Raw genomic sequence first — 17,705 nt, forward strand, 5'->3', positions numbered from 1 at the left:
TCTTGAGGCTGGAAGGAAACCTGTTGCGTTTAGGTTACATGGGAAAAGGTAACAATGTAGGGTGCAAAGCATAAGGTTTCATGAGCACAAACTGAGCAGACAAATTGTGTTAACATCCTTTGACAGAGGCTGTTTAAAAATAGGAAAACAAATTATGGAAGCACCACGTGCAGACAAGGCAGATATATCTCCAGGCAAGGAGGGGAGTATGGAAGAGTACAGGACTAAAATTTATAGAAGATAGAAGGTGGAGACAGATAGGAGTAGAGGAAGCAGGTGGCTTACACAGTAGCATTTGAAACAGAGGTAACCACATCTAGGAAAAGGAAATCTGTAGGGAAGTTAACATTTCCATTGTGTCTGGAAGAGAATCTGGGAGGAGAGGAAGTCCCTATGGCAAGCAAGGTTATGTCTGCAGGAGCCTCAGCAATGCATCTCTCTGTCAGGGTGACAGAGAGACTGACGGTGTTTTTTATTTAGTTTTCTGTTTGTTGAGTGATGGAGACCAAAAAACAAGCAACTGTATCTATGTGAGAGTTACTTATTAATTGTAAAGATAGGAGAACAAAAATTTAGTTCACTGATTGTATTATTTTCTAACTCTTCAATCTTGAAGCATGTCTCATTTTTCCTGTGGGAAGCAGTAGATCTACCAGACAGTGGCTGTGCCTGGGCCATTGCTTCCTCTGCTCTTGAGAGTATGATCTCCAACAGGTCATGGTGCTGGTTTTGGCTCAGATACTTTTGTGCAAAATGAAGATGCTAGTAATACCCAGCCTTGTAAAGTACCATGAGATATATAGATGCTGTCCCTTCAGTTTTGCTTGCCATGCCTTTACAGTTTAAATTGCCTCTTAAATTCTTAAAAAAAAAAAAGTTTGAAAAAGATATTAGCATTTTCAGAGAATGAAACTACTGAAACTACTCAGGGAGTAGTTTGGAGAAAAACAATTAAGTATTATTTTTATATAAAGTGATTTCACATCCTGTGTAATTTCTATTCAGTAGACATTAAAGAGCTAAATTCAAATTATTTCATGTCAGCAAAGGGTAGAGACTCCTGGTCTGCAGCAGAGACATCTCAGTGCAGGATCAGGGTGGACACATAGAGGGAAAAAAATGCACAGACTTGACACTGCTGTGTAGTGAAACATCTTTGTCTGTTTGGAGTGGACTGTTTTAGGAAAACAGCTTTAGTCCCATGCTAATATTGACACAAATAACATTTCAGAAAAAAACCAACATGAGCCTTAACATTAGCTGGATCAAAAGAAATGTGAAAACTCATGCAGGATCATATTAGGAATCACACAAAGGAGAATAGACCCACTCTCCTGAGGTTGAAGAAAACAGAAAGAAAGAATGAGATTGTTAGCTAAGTATCATACGTAACAGTAAGATTTGATAAGGCCATATTTACCCAGTAACAACACAAATATAAAAACCTCTCAGTTGTTTGGGCATTTGTTCTTTGTACTGTAGCTCTGACTTAATGGAGAGAATTAGGGACCAGATCTCTCTTGCTGTGGGCACTGTGTAAAGTTCTAGTAGAATGCTCACATTCAGATCTCCTTTCAAATTTGGGGGATAAAAAACCACAGAGTGTTTTGAAATTCTTTATCTAAATGAGTATCTGTTATGCCATTATAGCATCTATGAAACTATGATTGCTAGTAGTATATCAAGTCTCATAAATTTGTGGTCATTACAGCAGCATGAGTTTTCCTAAGGTAAGAGTAGTAATATTTTCTTAACCAATCTGTGAATGTGCAGGGAGTGTAATGATCATTACTCTCTTGAGTCTTAGAGTAGATAAGAAGTTAAATTCTTTTCCTTGTCTAAATAACAACAAATTTAATATGTCATTTTCCTTGACACTTTGCATGGATTTGTAGACAGAAAATTTACAATACTCAACATAATTTATAATTTCTTTATCTTTTTACAGAGGGAAACCAAAGGTCAGTTTCTTATAGATCACATCTGCAACTATTACAGCTTGCTGGAAAAAGACTATTTTGGCATTCGATATGTTGACCCTGAGAAGCAGAGGGTATGTATATAATCTCTGACTAAATTTGCTTTAAAGTTAATTGATTTTTTTTTTTAAATAAGCCTGTAGGTTCTGATGCAAATTTGTATATCTCTGAGGATTTGTACTCAGGCTGTAATCCGTAGAGGTTCCTAAAGTGGCATTATTAAATTAATTTTGCCCTCATTTATTACTATTATTATTATTATTATTATTATTATTATCATCATTATTATTATTATTAATAATAATAATAATAATTTTTAATTATTGTTATTTATTTATTGTTATTTATTATTATTAATTCTGATTTGTGTCGTTCTGGGCACCTAAACTGGAAAAGAATCTATAGGTATGACTCAGAGTCAGCACAGAGCAGCTCTAGGCTCTGACAGTGCACTGGAATTTGGGACTTACAGTTTTCTCTTAGTGAATGATTTTTGGGAGATGTAAGAAGAAACCCTATTATGTTTATCATGTAAAAGCTGTCATTCTGTTTCACCCATCACAGGATGCATGGACTTAAAATCTGTAATACCGAAAAAGATGTGATTTGTTAAGCTTTAGGGGATTCTTCAGGTTGGTCCTCCCTGTAAGCATCTTTGCATTTCTGCAATAAAATTGTCAGGCACACATTTTTGTACACATTTTTATGTACAGTAATTAGACGTCTTTCCTAGGTGTTAGGTGGTTCTGCAGGTTGTAATTTATAGGTGATTTGTCTGCTGCTACCCCCACATGGCTTTTATTGTATGAGAGTTGGAGCAGGTGGTGAACACAGAAAGCAGAAGTCCTCAGACACTGAAATTCAGAACTGCTTCTTCACCATGTTGTCCTGCTGGTCTCAGTACTAAGACTTAGATATGTGACTTTAAATATCTTGGTTATATATAGTGGCATTTAATCTCTGGAAACAATTACCAGTTTGAAGCTGCTGTGATTGAAGAGGAAAAAATAATTTGGCTGGATATCTCTTGCTACACCTCAATTAGTTTTGTCAAAAATCACAGGAATTGGGTATCAGCTCAATCATATAGAGTTGCAAAAGCTTTGCAAAACAACACCAAATAGTTTCCATAGCATTCTCATTTTAAAGTGAAAATAATTAGCAGTTAGTCCCACAGTGTTCTTAATTTTTTACAATCATAAAAGTTATAGAGATATTCACCTGTTTGGAATTGACAGGAAGATTTCGTTGGGCTAATAATTGGGCTATAATTAAGTAACACTTAAGAAACACTTCTGTTGGATGTTTCTCTGGCAGACACTCAAAAAAGCTACAGAAAAGTTATTTTACTGAATGAAAGTAAAGAGGATCTTTTAAATAAACCCCAAATTTTTTTGTCAGAATACTTTAAAATAGTGATGCTTCAGAAAAAAAGTCCAAAACCTGAAACTGATTGTGATGCCCATTCTGTCATACCGTATGAGGTTTCCATGTTTCAAAGAGCTGTTAGCTATATTATTAGCTAAATTTTCTGCACTATGTTATCCATCTTGGCTATACAGTTGTTGTTTGACATTTCATAATATAGTTAATTTAGTACTAAGTTTATGGAAGATTATACAGAAGCTAAAATTTCTATTGCTTAGCAGCACAAGACCATTTGAGAAAAAATAATTATATTTTTACCTAAAAGATCTTGTGTTTTCCTTTCCCTTTAGATTCTCACAACTAGAGAATACTATTGTAGTGTAGTATGGAGGCTTGTATCAACTGGTCCAGTCTTCAAGTGGATTTTGTTAAACAGACTTATGCAACTTGAATTTCCATACATGTGTTTTTAAGTGCTGCTTTGCAATGCTGTTATGTTTTCAAGCATATCAATAACATCTCTAACTGGGTGCTATTTCTTTATTTTAAATTCTGTCATGAATTAGGACATGATTTATAAGGGACTCTTTGTAGAGATTTAAATGCTTTGTTGATGAGTTGAAAGGAATATATATTCTTCTCTTATGTTACAATTCATAAAAATAAGCTATTTTTATATTCAGTATCTTATATTGTCACAAACATCTTCCTGGAAGCACAAGAATTACTTCTGCACCCCAGCAAGGACACGAACATATAATAACTCAGACACTCCCACACAGCTCCAGGCTTTGACACCTCATGGTTACTGCAAAAAGTTAACTCTGCCCATGCCAAAACCAGGACAGCTCAGTAAAATCTGAGGAAATGACAGTCTTGAATTTATGAGGTATGTGACAGTTTTCCTCACTGTTTTTATTTTAGCAATTGTGAGTTTAGATGCCTGGAATTCATCTAACAAAAAAACATCAGTAGTTGCCTAGGTATGTGGTTAAAGAGATAATCTGTAGCAGGTATAAGATGTGGTGGGGGTTCATAGGAGAAATGTCATATGACTGTAGCCATTGTACAGGTAAGAGTACTTATAGTTCTGTAGAAGAAATTTTCAAAGCTCCATGGAATAAGTATATTTGTAATTTGTTTGAAGAAATTCCCAAAACTTAGTGGAATTCTTACAGGTCCCAGTAAAGAGAAAGGAACATATATTTTCCCCAGTACATTATTAGAGCTTGGTGAGATGTGTCACAAAACATAAACAGTAGTCCAGTAAACATCAGTAAGAGGACTTCACCAACAGCTGCTTTCAGAATTTAAACCTTGTGGTTTGGCCAAGCACAATTGCTTTGAAAGAAAGTGATAGTTCATGCTGTACTGGTTGATAATGTGTATAACAATGTACTTCAGTGCGCCAGAGAAAATAAAGGGTTGTGGGAAAATGAATATAAGGACTATCGACGAGTCTGGTTTTAGTGCATGACGTGGATATGGTAACAGATAACACTTTGTTTGCCTCTTAGGACCGTATTTGCAGGAAGGTATTAATATCAATAGAGTCTAATAAGACCTCAGCTACTCTGATCTAGATATTTGTATTCAAGAAAGATCAACTTAACTGAAGAGAGAAAGAGGGAAGAAGGAGTATTAGAAACATACAGAGAGTGGAGAGCTTGTTTGCGAGATGATTCTAATAAGGACACACCCTTTTAGTGCAGGGATCAAAGGCTAGGAAGACAGGGTTCTATAATCAGAGTGTAAAATAGAAAGAAGAAAGTTTAAGCAAGGGAGGTGGTTCTTAGACAGTCCTAATGGGGCCAGTGGGAAAAAATCTTTCGCCAGGTTGGTAAATAATTTTGGGAAAATTCTCTATAATTTTATGGAAGTAGTTTATATTAAATATTGGCAAAGGTAGAGACTAGGCACCATCTTCTGACTGTTCTTTCAAACAGCGTGTATTAGGAGCTGAAACAAGAATGCATAACTCTTTTTTAGGAGAGTTATTATTGACTCTGATGTGCATAGAATACAGTGGATGTTGCTTTGGTGAATTTCTTGGAAATGTTAAATACCTGTTGTAGCATTTTATATGTTGTAGAATTTTATATTTGACTGCATAGTCTCTGGGTTTGCACAGAATGGGCTATATCAATGGTTCCAAGCGAAACTGCCATAATTATGTATTTAAGTCTGGCTTTTAGTGAATTATTCTTGATTGATTTTTTGAATAGTTAAACTATATGAAAAATTAGTATATTATTACATGATGTACACATACACACACATACAGGCACACACAGGCACCCACCCACACACACACATATGTATATATAACATAGTGGAGATTTATGCCTGCTGGCATTTAGTCTAGCAGTGATCCTTACCTCCATTTTATTAAGATCTATTTTTTTTTGTGCAAAGGTTCCATAGTTGCTCTGAAAGCTAATTTGCTATCCTTTTGTTTTGTAATGAGGAAGCTCAAGTAGGCAAAAATACCGGCTTTAATTAATTGAAAATGTCTTCTAAATGTAGAGTATACTACTAAAATGTAGCATTTTGACTTAGCAGTATCAAAATGTTTGACTGAGTTTGAGAAATTAAAAATGGAATTGTTTCAATAATTCAGATGTTTAAAATGAAATGTTTCAAGATTTCTGTTTAAAACATTCAAAATTTCTGACTTTGTAAAAAATGCGGAAAATTGAGCTAATTGACTTAAGTGAAAACAAAATTGAAATGTGGGAAAACAACTGGTGTTTGTATAGGTTATTTTTCAAGTAAGTAATAATATATATTTCTTCCTCTCCCCAACTCCGCTTTTATAATAATCCTTTCTTTCTATACAAATAAATTTATGTGTATATTTTGGTCATAATTAATCTTTTTGGGCATACTTAAACTTTAAAAATTTTCTATAGTTTTCCATATTATACTCCAGACAAAAAAAACCCAAAACTCTGGACAACATTCTTAACAAAAGGCAGCATTTTATTTTCTTTTATATCTTTGAGTCTATGAGAGAGTAACAGTGACAATAAAACCAAATTGAACTAGCAGTTAAAAACCCTAGGTCCTCCATCATGTTGTATCTTTTCGCATCACATTTGGATGTTCTTTTGGGGAAACTTTGCCTCAGTGTAGATTAAAAAATGTCAGTGGTGCACCAATCGTATGCAGTAAATTGTGGTACACCATTTTATGTCTAATGATACTGAAAACAAAGAAGTTCCTAGTGTTCATATATTAACTGTTAACCTTTTCATGTGGATTTCTGAGACAATTGTGTGGGATCACATTGCCTTTTCCCTGACTCTAAACTGTAGTAACATTTTAAGCTATTTTTGGTCAAATTTGCCTAGGGCAGAGATTATCCCTCTACACTCAGCACTGGCCCTATGTTCAAGAGCCTCAGTTCTGGGCACCTCATTTTAAACAGGTCATTGAGGTGCTGGAGAGTGTCCAGAGAAGGGCAACAAGGCTCCTGAAAGCCTAGAAAATGTGTTTTGTAAGGAATGGCTGAGGGATCTAGGTTTGTTCAGTCTGCAGGGAGGAGGCTCAGGGGGGATCTCATTGCTCTCCACAACTCCCTGAAAGGAGGCTGTAGTGAGGTGGGGGCCAATCTCCTGTACTGTGCCAGTGAGAGGACCAGAGGAAATGGCCTTAAGATGAGACAGGGGAGATTCAGATTAGTTATTATAGGAATATAATAAAAATTATTATATTTTTCTCACTGTTAGGGTGATCAGGAAATAGGTTTCCCTGGGAGGTGATGGAGTAACCATCTCTGGAGGTGCTCAAGAAGGGTCTGGATCTGTCGCTGGGTTATGTGGTTCAGTGATTTAGGGGTTACAGTGGTAGTATTGGGTGAAGGATTGGACTGGATGATGCTAAAAGTGTCTTCCAACTTTGATGGTTTTATGATTCTATCTAGTTCTCAAGTGTTAAGTTCCTCTATGGGTTTATGAAGATAAGCTGCCACATTGGTGGATAAAAGCCTGTTATTTTTCTTACTGAGGAAAACACTGAAGGCCAAGCCCAGCCCAGGGAATCTCAAGAGAATAAAGATACATTTATACTCTGTAAGATACACCGTAAGAACCCAGAAAGCATCATTTGAATCTTGTACTTTTTAAGAGTTTCAAATAGGAACCATGCCTGGAGGAGCTGTTACTAATTATTCTACTCAAGGAACTATTTGTGGTAATTTTTCATATACTAGATACCATATGAGGCCAATTGTCACACTCTCACACTTGTGGAAATGCAGAATGGTTAATTCTGTGCCAGATACCCTGGGTTTATTGAGCAGCATCTTTTTATTTTTGGACTGGCACAAGATGAGAATAGAATGCTGCTGTTCAGCATCTTATCTAGAGTGTTCAGCATCCTCCCTACTGTGGATTTCTTGTTGAAAGACGCTGCAATTCTTGAGTGCAAAGGGAGATTCAACAGAAGGATGCTAGTGTGGTAAAATATAGTCTTTAAGTCTCTTCAGAAGAACACCTGAGCAATGATTTAAACTTGGAAATACTTCTTTCCTCCTTTTTTTCACTCCCAGTCGATCAATCTGAGCACATGCTTGTGATTTGGTTTTTGAATGTGGAAGTATGAGGTGGTAGTTAGACAGAAATACCTTGGACCTACCCATGGGGTAGGTTGGGAGCATCATGAAAAGGCTTTGTAGGACCCTGAAGCAACTGTGAAATCTTACCTGTCACTGTGGAGATGTTTGAAATCAGAATCACCCTTAAATATTAAGATGCTTTGTCATGTGGTTGTGCTGCAGGGATCTCTGGGAGCAGCTGAGTTCAGTGGTTTTAGCTCTGTTAGTTAGTGGTTTTAGCTTTCAAATTAATGAGACTACTCTATGAGTAGGAGAGAGAATGCTCTTTATGCAGCTGATCCTGAATGGTAGCTTTGAGTACACTAGAATTTTCTGACCTTCCCAGAGCACAGAGCTTAGTTTGCTGCTTTTGATAGGAGAATGACACTGGACACTATGGATTTGTCAGCATGCCCGCTAATGAACTACTGCAGATATAATTCTCATTTTACTTTCAAGCTTAAATATGGTGAAAATTGGGTGACAATTCTACACAGGTACAGGTGTTTTGGTTTGGTTTTATTTGTTTGTTTGTTTGTTTTTGTTTTTGGTGTGTTTTTTTGGCAGATTTTATTTCATTTATTTCACTAGTAAGGGTGGTGGGGAAACCCATTTGTATACCAGAGTGTATCACTTACAATTGACCTGGGCAGAATATTTGTTTAATTTTACAACCTAAGTAGTTCAGCATTGTGTCAGTATTTACATGGGAAGGAAATTAGAGTTTCTGGTCCATTGGTAATTAATTTCTTATCATGAAGTAATGGCTCTGTTTTTAATGAGAGCTATAGACAAAATGTACAGCAGTTCCTCATCAGAGAGACCTTTGGAAAGGGTCATCAGATCTTGGGTGCAGTTGATCTCTGAAGTTGATCTTTGCAGCTATTTAATACTTGTTTCTAAAAATATGTACCTAGTACATGAGAGTGGTGGAGGTTGGCAGAAAAACACATCAGACAACTTGCAACCTCAGTTTAATGGAGTAATGTTTTTGTGTCAGACTCCATACAGTTAGGAGTAGAGATCAGTCTGAGAAATCTCCAGTGTCTGTGAAGGGGTAGAACAGAAGCATTATGGGCAGAGCCCTAGAGTGACTAAGCTATAGGTTAATAAAAATCTTAATCCTTATCCATGCATATGAACCTCTGCTCCAGGGCAGAGTTATCGCAAAAGTTATTGCATTTGCATGAACTCTTGCTGCAACACTGCTTTCTGTGAGCCATTCAGGTCATGTTGGTTCAAAATAACAGAACTGGAAAAGGTACAAAGAAGGTTGTGAGAATTATATCTAATAGAAATGGATCTCATCCAGAGCTGGATTAGACAGGAATAATACAGCTAGTAAAAGAGATGAGTGAGAGAGAATGAATAAGAGAGAGTCAGAGAGTAAGCAAAAGTGAATGAGAGAGAAAAATATGATGTAAAATAGCTTGGAGAAGATGATCAGGGAAAAGTTACCCTGCAATTCCTAGAACTGAAACACTCTAAAATAAACTAAGTATAAAATCACTGGTACCAAGAAATAGTTTTTAGAAAACGATAGACAGAAATAAAATTAATTGTAGCTGTCATGAATTTGAAAGAAGCATTAAAAATTGGAGTTTGGACAAATTGGTAAAAGCCTACAAAGAATTGCAAATGAATTTTAATGGACGCTTGTGGAAAAAGCCCATTGAGCACAATGAGAGCTACTGCTCTTGTTCTTTAAGTGCTTGCTTCAGACCATTTTCAGAGACTAAGTGCTGAGTCAAATGGCATCATGCTTTTACTAATAGAGCTGCACTTATTCACTAAACAAAAATTTGACAGAAATGAATAGTAGTGTGAAGAGAATGTATGCATACATATACACACATAATTCTGCAGAGATATTACTAACTAAATATCTTATGTGAAAATTAGTAAGCCTGTAAACAAAATAATTTTATATTATCATATTTTGATAAAAACACAGATTTTTTTTCCCATTTTTGAACCTGTTGTCTGTGAGAATGTGGTGGCTCATGTATCCAACAATATATGCAGATTTTATGGCCAGATGTTCAACTGATGTAGAGATTATGGATAAGTTCAGCTACACCAACATACAGCAGTGATAATTCAGAAATTTGTTTAATAAATGCCAATTCAGAATCATACGAATGGTGATTCTGCTCCAGTGTATGTGACTACCTTTTCTGGACCAGATAAATGTTTGTGATAGTAATGTACCTTGTTTCTTCCTCATTAATGTGCCACTAAATAGAATTGGTGCTCTGATTTGGAAAAAATGCAGAAAATCAGCTCTTTTGCTATGGCAGAACAATGTCAATATTCTTGGTATAAAAGTTCCTGAAATCATGAAAAAACTGTATTGGCCTCAGGGCATAAAGTTGACACACATTATGCCCTAGGCCCTTTGGCATTTCTTGTGCCTGTATAGAGTTGCTCTTGTGCCTGTATAGAGTTGCTTGCCACCTAATTAATTCCCCTGTGTGAACTTCTGTAAGCTTTGGATATGTATTTGTTTGTTTGATTGATTTTTTGCTTGTTTGTTTGTTTTATGGTTTTGGGGTGTTTTTGGCAATCACAAAAGTGATTTTTTTGAAGCTAAAGCAAATTTACCTTGATTTTGCTCTTCATTCAAGGAAAATATTAGACATTCCTTTTCAAGATTAATATAGGGTGGAGTGTTCAATAAAATTAATCTTTTTTCTAGCAGTGTTTCATATCTCCATTCTCCTGCTCTCTTCTGTCAATTAAAGTTTTCCAATCCAGCCCTTGACTGTAGTATTTTTGTAAAACCTGCAGGTTCTTTTGATTCTCTTTTACTGTATGCACATCCAAGTGCTTGGCTAAGTATTGCTTGCCGAGTGAAATTTAAGTATACATAGTATTTGGCCACTTTCAATTGCCCCTTCCTAACTGCTCCTCTTCCAAACAAAGGGACTTAATCCAAAGCCTCTCTTGGCTTCGAAGAGATAAGAGCTTTGCTTTGCTTCCGGTGCTTTGAGCCACTGGAGCAGGTTGCCCAGGGGACTTGTGGATGGCGCATCCCTGGGAGTGTTCAAGGCCACATGAAACTCTGAGCAATGTGGTCTTATGACACATATCTCTGTCAATGGAATGGGAGGTGGAACAAAATAGTCTTTAAAGTCCCTTTACACCCAGGCCATTCTTTGATTCTCTCACTGTTTCCTTTTTCCTCACACCTTCTTAAAACCCTTAACCCTGCACTGAATCAAGACCAAGCTCAGTCCTCTCAGACCTTCTCAGTGAATGCCTTAATTTGAAACAGGCTGAAGTGTTTTTTACTAAAAGCGTATCAGTGTTTGTGGAGTTAAACTGACTTTCTAGAATGGTGCTTTTACCCTTGCGGGGTGTCCTTGTTCACTCTGAGCTTTTGCTGTGAAAGCTGATAGCATATCAGCTGCTCAGCATTTGTGGGTAAGCAAGAACACACCTGGCCTCGCTAATGACTACTCAGCACCACTTAAGGGCTGATCAAAGATGAAGGCTCTACTTACAAAGTAAAAATTGCACTAGTCTAAAACACAGCGTATGCTTCCAGTGAGATCTTAGTCAGAAGGCAATGCTCAATATATTTTAGGATCCCAGCACCAAAAATGAAACCTATGATAGTTTGCATCACTGGCACTTGAAGCACCAAGACTCATTAGTTATCCCATGACTGACCTTCAGGATTTCTATGTATCTTTCTCTCATCCGTCTGTTTTCTGTGAGGGCACCTGTCTGATCTCTGAGATACACAGCAGCTACTGAAACAAGTGAGCATGAGTCTCCTTGCAGGATGCTTGGCAATGTATTAGCAGGATTAGGATTGAAGTATTTTCTTCCCCATTGGGCAGCAACCATGTTGCTAACATGCTTTCAATGAAACAAGAAGTTCAGCCCCTGCAGGAATGATTTCTGGTGATCAGTAAGTACTATCACACATAAAGCCAAGCTGGGTTGAGGGTGTAGGCCATCCTTCAATTAAAGCAGTCTTTGTCGACTACAATGTCAAATACACAAGACAGAGATGAACTGCTTAAAATTGCTGGAGTATTTTTTTTCTTTTCTCTTCCTGATTTGCAAAATTTAGTGTTAGTAAGGAAATAAAAGATTACTGTCTCTAGTTACAATTTTATATCTGACTATTTTTGTTTGGGTTTTTTCTTAGTTTTATCAAGTACAATAAAGGGTACAATAACTCCTTGCAAAGAACAGTTGGAAACATCTGTGGCCTTCTTGCACGACAATGTAGCAGATGTATTAATGACATTTTTTTGCAGCTGAATATTTAAATTTTATCTTGACAAGCTAACTTGAAGGGTTATATATTCATTCACTTAAGATTTTTTTTCAGGAAAATTGTTAAAAAAATATTGCTACACAAAAAAAAAACATTTTGGAAAACCAAATACTTTTCAATTTAAAGTTTCTGCAGAAACACTTTGATTAATTTATAGGAGCCTTAATCTCCTCATAACTATAACAGCTAATTAATCTTGGAATAAATAGAGCTTGGATACTGTATAGTAGAGATGAAGCACAGGTATTAATTATTAATAGTTGATGCTGTAAGGCTGAAAGATATGTACTCAGGGGAAAATCTTTCCTAAAAGTCAAATTGAAAATATGCAAACAAATATAGGGGTAGCTATTTCCAGAAATAATAGCAATGACTAGGTGTTTATCTTCCCCTGAGAGTCAGAGAGCATTAAGTACCTAATTGCCGTGTCTTTGAAAGTCTCCACAAATTATAAAGTAACTCCTCTGTTTTCTGGAAGATTCTGCTGAATTGTATATACGTTTGCAATCTTCCACCAACAGAAGGTCACAGCAGAAATCTGAGCTTGTAGAAACTGCCTGTGCTTCCATGACCTCCATGTGAAAACCTAGATTGCTTAATTGCTGGTGTTTTTTCAATCTGTTTTTAACCCATGAAGGTCAAGTCTTAGTGAAACATGTTTGATTTTGGACGTCTTAGGTAAATCTGCATTCCTGGGGGTTTGAGGAATTTCATCCATATTCCCCTTCTTTTATTATTCACATGGTTGGTATCAGGGTTTCATATTTGCAAATTTGCCTTTTTTTATCTCTGACTGCTTTGTTATACTAAGTAACTTTTATAACTGTTATAACTTTTCCAAACAGTTCTAAATGCTCATCTCGTCTGTGCTGATATTCCAGCTCGGTATTTCAAAAAGAAATATCAAGAAAACTATGTTGTGCTTCTTCTAGATGAAAATTGTGAATACTCTTAACTTTCAGTTTCCTGGGAGCAGTACAGGATGGCTCACTGTCCAAGTCCCCCTTTGCTGTCTGAATCTTCATCTAGGACTGGCCTGATCCTGGTGGATGTGGGTTTTGTCTGTGGAAAGTGGACTTGTATACCTGTTTGTCTTGGTTTCCTATCTGTGAATTCATTCTGGATTATGTATCTCTAAATCATTGTGGACTGTATAAGAATCCTTAAATCAGATTGTCTTTATCTTTTTATGAGCAGCTCTCAGCCCCCATTATTCAGAGTGAAACATATAAATAATTTATATGTTTGATCTAAAAAAAGAAATGAGCTAGATATTTCTGGTAACTCAGTGAAACTGTCATTGCTGATTCAGTTATGTTTCTTTCATCTTTTCCCCTAAAAAGAAAGGTACTGGGAAAACAGAATAGGTAAAGAAATGTTGGAGGGTTGTTGTGTTCTGGCTGTTGTTTGAAGTTTGAGGTTGTTGGCTTTTTGTTTTCTTTGTATGAGGATTCCACATCAGTCTCTCAGTGATAAGTGAACTTCAAATAGAAATACGTTGCACAGCTTATCTCCAGTACCACTGTGACACCACATGTGTGTGTTTCTGAGCAACCAAAACACATAAATCAGAGATATTTGAAAATGCTCTTTCAAAGGTATTTGTTTTTTCAAAAGTACTCTTTCAGAAAACTAATTTGCAGTTATCCTGACTTCATCTGAATTCTTGAGATGTCATAAGTTTTAAAGTAATAATTTTCTGTCAGTTATTAACAACTCCTACAAAATACATACCCCTGGCCTTTCTCTGTAGTAGAATTACTAAAGGTTATGAAGAGAAATGGTGGCCCATGTACTATATTTTAAGTATTGAATATGGTTTAATAAATGCTAGGTTTTATTTTTGCAGTTGACCAAAGGTTTTTAGAGTTAGAATGAAAGAGTTAAAAATGAAACCTCCTTAGTGCAAGGCCTTCCAGTGTTGAGTATGCTTATTAAAACTGAATGCTATGCTTTTTGACCAGCTGCTTCCACAGCACAAATCTCATATTACTGTGAAGATTTTTGCTTAAATGAAAAATACTAATACAAAATCTGCTGGCTGGAAGTGGCACTTGAATATCAGCATGTTCTTTTGTCTGACAAAACATCCTCCTGAGCAGGTCAGCTAGTGCCAGCAGGGCTAAGGCTCCTAACTAAAATGTGAGCCTAACTTTTGGTCACAGAAACACCTGAGTTTATTTTCTCACAGAATTTAAAAAAAAAAAAACAACCTGAAAATTTTCCTGTAAATTTATGGACCTACAGATAAGCATCCATACCTCTCTGCCGTACATTAGCTATGATTAGCATACTGTGAACATTTCATGGAAAAATGCAATTTTTTTTCCTTGAGATTTTTAATTATTGCTAGAAGAGAACAATTGTGTCCTGTGTGTTTTGACTAAGGATATAGTACTTAGACATTCTTCAGTTTTAAGAAATGTAGAAGACAACACTAATGAAGAGACGGTGTTAAAGTTTCTGAATATTCTTTTCTACTGTCTGATATGATCATTCTTCTGGAAAAGAATGCTAAAAGTATAAGAATAAAATGTCAACTGCAAGCTGAGGACTACAGTCTGTCCCCTTTAAATGTGTCTTTGAAATATTGGTCTTATTTCTGTCTCAACTACGTGTATTTTACAGGCACTGGTGATATCAAGTATGCTTATACAGTATATTCCAGTATGAGGTGCTTTTCTCATTTATGTATGTCTCAGTAAAACAAAATTCCTACTTCTCATTTTTGGTACCATATACATTTACAAGGCTATTTTTGTCTATTGTGATCCATATTAACCTCTGCTCTCTGCTTTGTCTTTTCAGCACTGGCTTGAGCCCAACAAGTCCATCTTCAAGCAAATGAAATGTAAGTTGTGAAAGCTCATATTTTAAAATGATTTTTAAATAACTGAAGGTTTTCTTGTGCTTCCATGCAGTAATTTAGAATAAGCTTTGTTTCTGAGTGTAAAAAGGTCCATGCTGCCTTGATCTTGCCATCTTATAGTGTTCAAAAGCTTTTCCTTACATTTCGTGGCTACAGCCAGATGCCAGACCTGGGATGGCAGATCTGGTTGGAAGACCTCTCTGTTCCAGCTCTCATTTTCAGTCAGATGCCATCAGCCACTGGGAGATTGTAATAAAAATGGAATGTGGCAATTGCTTCTGGGTCTTTTCTGGTTGTCCTTCTTTCTGCTGCCCCTTGCTTTCTGAAAATGCAGAGCATTGGCTTGAGATCATTGTTACTGTCCAGAAAATTCAGGTACTGTGGGCTAAGTGGTGGGCTTTCTGCCACAGGTGGGGGGAACTTAAGATCAGTATTTTAAAAAGTGTCTTTAAAACAGGAATGTATTATTTTAATTATCTTTTGGAAATGTTACTGTCTGCCCTAGGGTTTCCATTAAATAGTCCAACTATGAAGACCTCTTCAGGAAACAGAACTGCTTTGTACTCAGAAGCTTATATCCAGCAGCAGAAAATAGTTTATGTGGCAATTCCACAGAATTGACGTGGTGCATTAGAAGTTGTGTCTTAGCAGTTATCTATCTATCTATCTATCTATCTATCTATCTATCTATCTGATGAAATGCAGGAGAATTTTATCCTCATATTGCTTGTATACAGTTTTCTGTTTTAAGCATAAGTACAAAGAGCCTTTTGTGTGGGAGACAATGTATTTGCTTTAAAATATTGTGAGGCTTAAGAGATTGTCTAATGCACAAAACCAGTTGATACTGGATGTTGACTGCACTATAAGGAATACTTCAAGGCATTCTTCCATTAATGCAATATGTATGCATGCATGCCATATATGCATACATGTGTACATATGCCAACACACATATATCAGGCATATTCAATGTGAACTTGTATATCTAGTGTTTAGCTAGCTGGAGTACTATCCAATAATAATTAAGTTCAAGAATGTCAAATTGGAATGAAGTTGTGCTCCTCAGGAATGCTAGTAAAGGAAGAAAATAGGGAAGAACAGAAATTGTAATAATTGTAAATTATCTTAATCTCTTGCTTCCTTCCAATGTGTTATCAAAAGTAGAACAGTTTCCTGAAGGTATCCTCTGGCCTGCATTTATGTTACTGCTTTTATTCGTCAAAGTATAAGGACTCATTGATCTTGTGCGCTTTGCATAGCAACACATGCAGGGGCTCTGCCAACAGATGTGCTGATAATGTGTTAATGTATTCAAAACAACCTTTCCTGCATATAGATGCTGCCTAGATGTGATAGATGATAGTCCATGAATTCCGTATATGTAGTGATTTGATGGTGTCATCAGAGGATTTCTGTGGCTTTTGTGATAGAATCCTAATCAAAATTCCAAAACCAAATAAATACATAGCAAAAATGAAAAATAAAATGCATCTAGCATGAGGTTGTTTATCATGGCGAAAAGGTCTTAAGAACAACAGCCAAAGTGAATGAGATGCTAACAGAAGATTTTTGTTACCAGCCTTAGATTTAGAACACAAAAGTTGACTTAACTATAGGATTGGCAACTTACAATGAAAAAAACTAGTGTAAGTTAACTCTCTCTTATGTCACAGAAGAAAGATTTCAGTTGCTACAACAACCTTTTAAGGAAAAAAAAAATAAAGCTATACATATGTGTTTTGTGCATGTGTAGAATCCATGAAGACTATGCTCCCACAGGTTTCAAGGACATTTTGGTATGAATTTGTCATCAAGAACCTTTTGATTTGTTCTTCTAAAAATAGGCTATATTAATGTAGAAAATGAAACAATTTCTAAAGGAAGAAGGTTAATTCATATTTGATCTAAAAATATTCAGTTTACTATGAAAAGGTTTAAGCTCAGAAGAAATTATTGATACTGACTCGCAAACTGCCCAGTGTCAGGTGGCAAAAGTGAGGACTGAAATTAGTAAAAGGTGGAAAATCTAAAATCTAAAGCAATGAAGTGACTGGTTAATAGCACATACTTAATGCATACATAATGTGACTTCTGGTAGAAATTATGCCAGAAAGGTATTCAGTGACTGCACTAAATGGATGTTTTCTTTTGTTTCTTTTCATTAAGGAATTCAGGAAATAATTAATAATTTTCTCTGATAATCTCTAATGATTAAAAAAAATCTAAATTCAGTTGAATGCTTAGATTTACATAGAATTGTGAAGCACTTGGGAAAGTGCAGAAAAAATTTCAAAAATGCTGTGTTCTAGAGCTCATCTACCATTTTTGGGAAGCTTCCTTTGCCTCCATCAGAGCAGCAAGTTTTTTATCCTGTTTATTCATTAAGCTCAATATTGACAAATATTTGGAGCAGAAGAAGTTTGACTAGTAGAAGTATTCTAGTGTATATTTTAGTAGGTAGTAGCTTTCCTGGGCCTCAGCAGTACATGAATCACTCAGGCATACTCTCTCTATAGTCAAATTGTACAGGACTTATAATCAGGCAACAATGCATTTCTGTTTGTGGACTAGAATGTTGTATCCTTGAGGTTCTGA

General features: G+C 36.0%; 1 protein-coding gene across 7 annotated transcripts in view; it reads left to right on the forward strand.

Moving 5' to 3' along the window:
* FRMD3 (FERM domain containing 3) overlaps positions 1-17,705 on the forward strand; it is a 122,301-nt gene that overhangs the window by 54,283 nt on the left and 50,313 nt on the right. For 2 of the 7 annotated variants that reach the window (XM_021534454.3, XM_021534455.3), the window contains exons 2-3: positions 1,949-2,053; positions 15,047-15,089. In XM_021534454.3, the coding sequence (XP_021390129.1) occupies positions 1,949-2,053; positions 15,047-15,089 (148 nt within the window). The other 5 variants (XM_085565967.1, XM_085565971.1, XM_085565968.1 and 2 more) reach the window with 5 other exon arrangements.

This window comes from Lonchura striata, chromosome Z (genome assembly GCF_050655825.1).
Source record: "Lonchura striata isolate lonStrDom1 chromosome Z, ASM5065582v1, whole genome shotgun sequence".
Classification (NCBI taxonomy): Eukaryota; Metazoa; Chordata; class Aves; order Passeriformes; family Estrildidae; genus Lonchura; species Lonchura striata.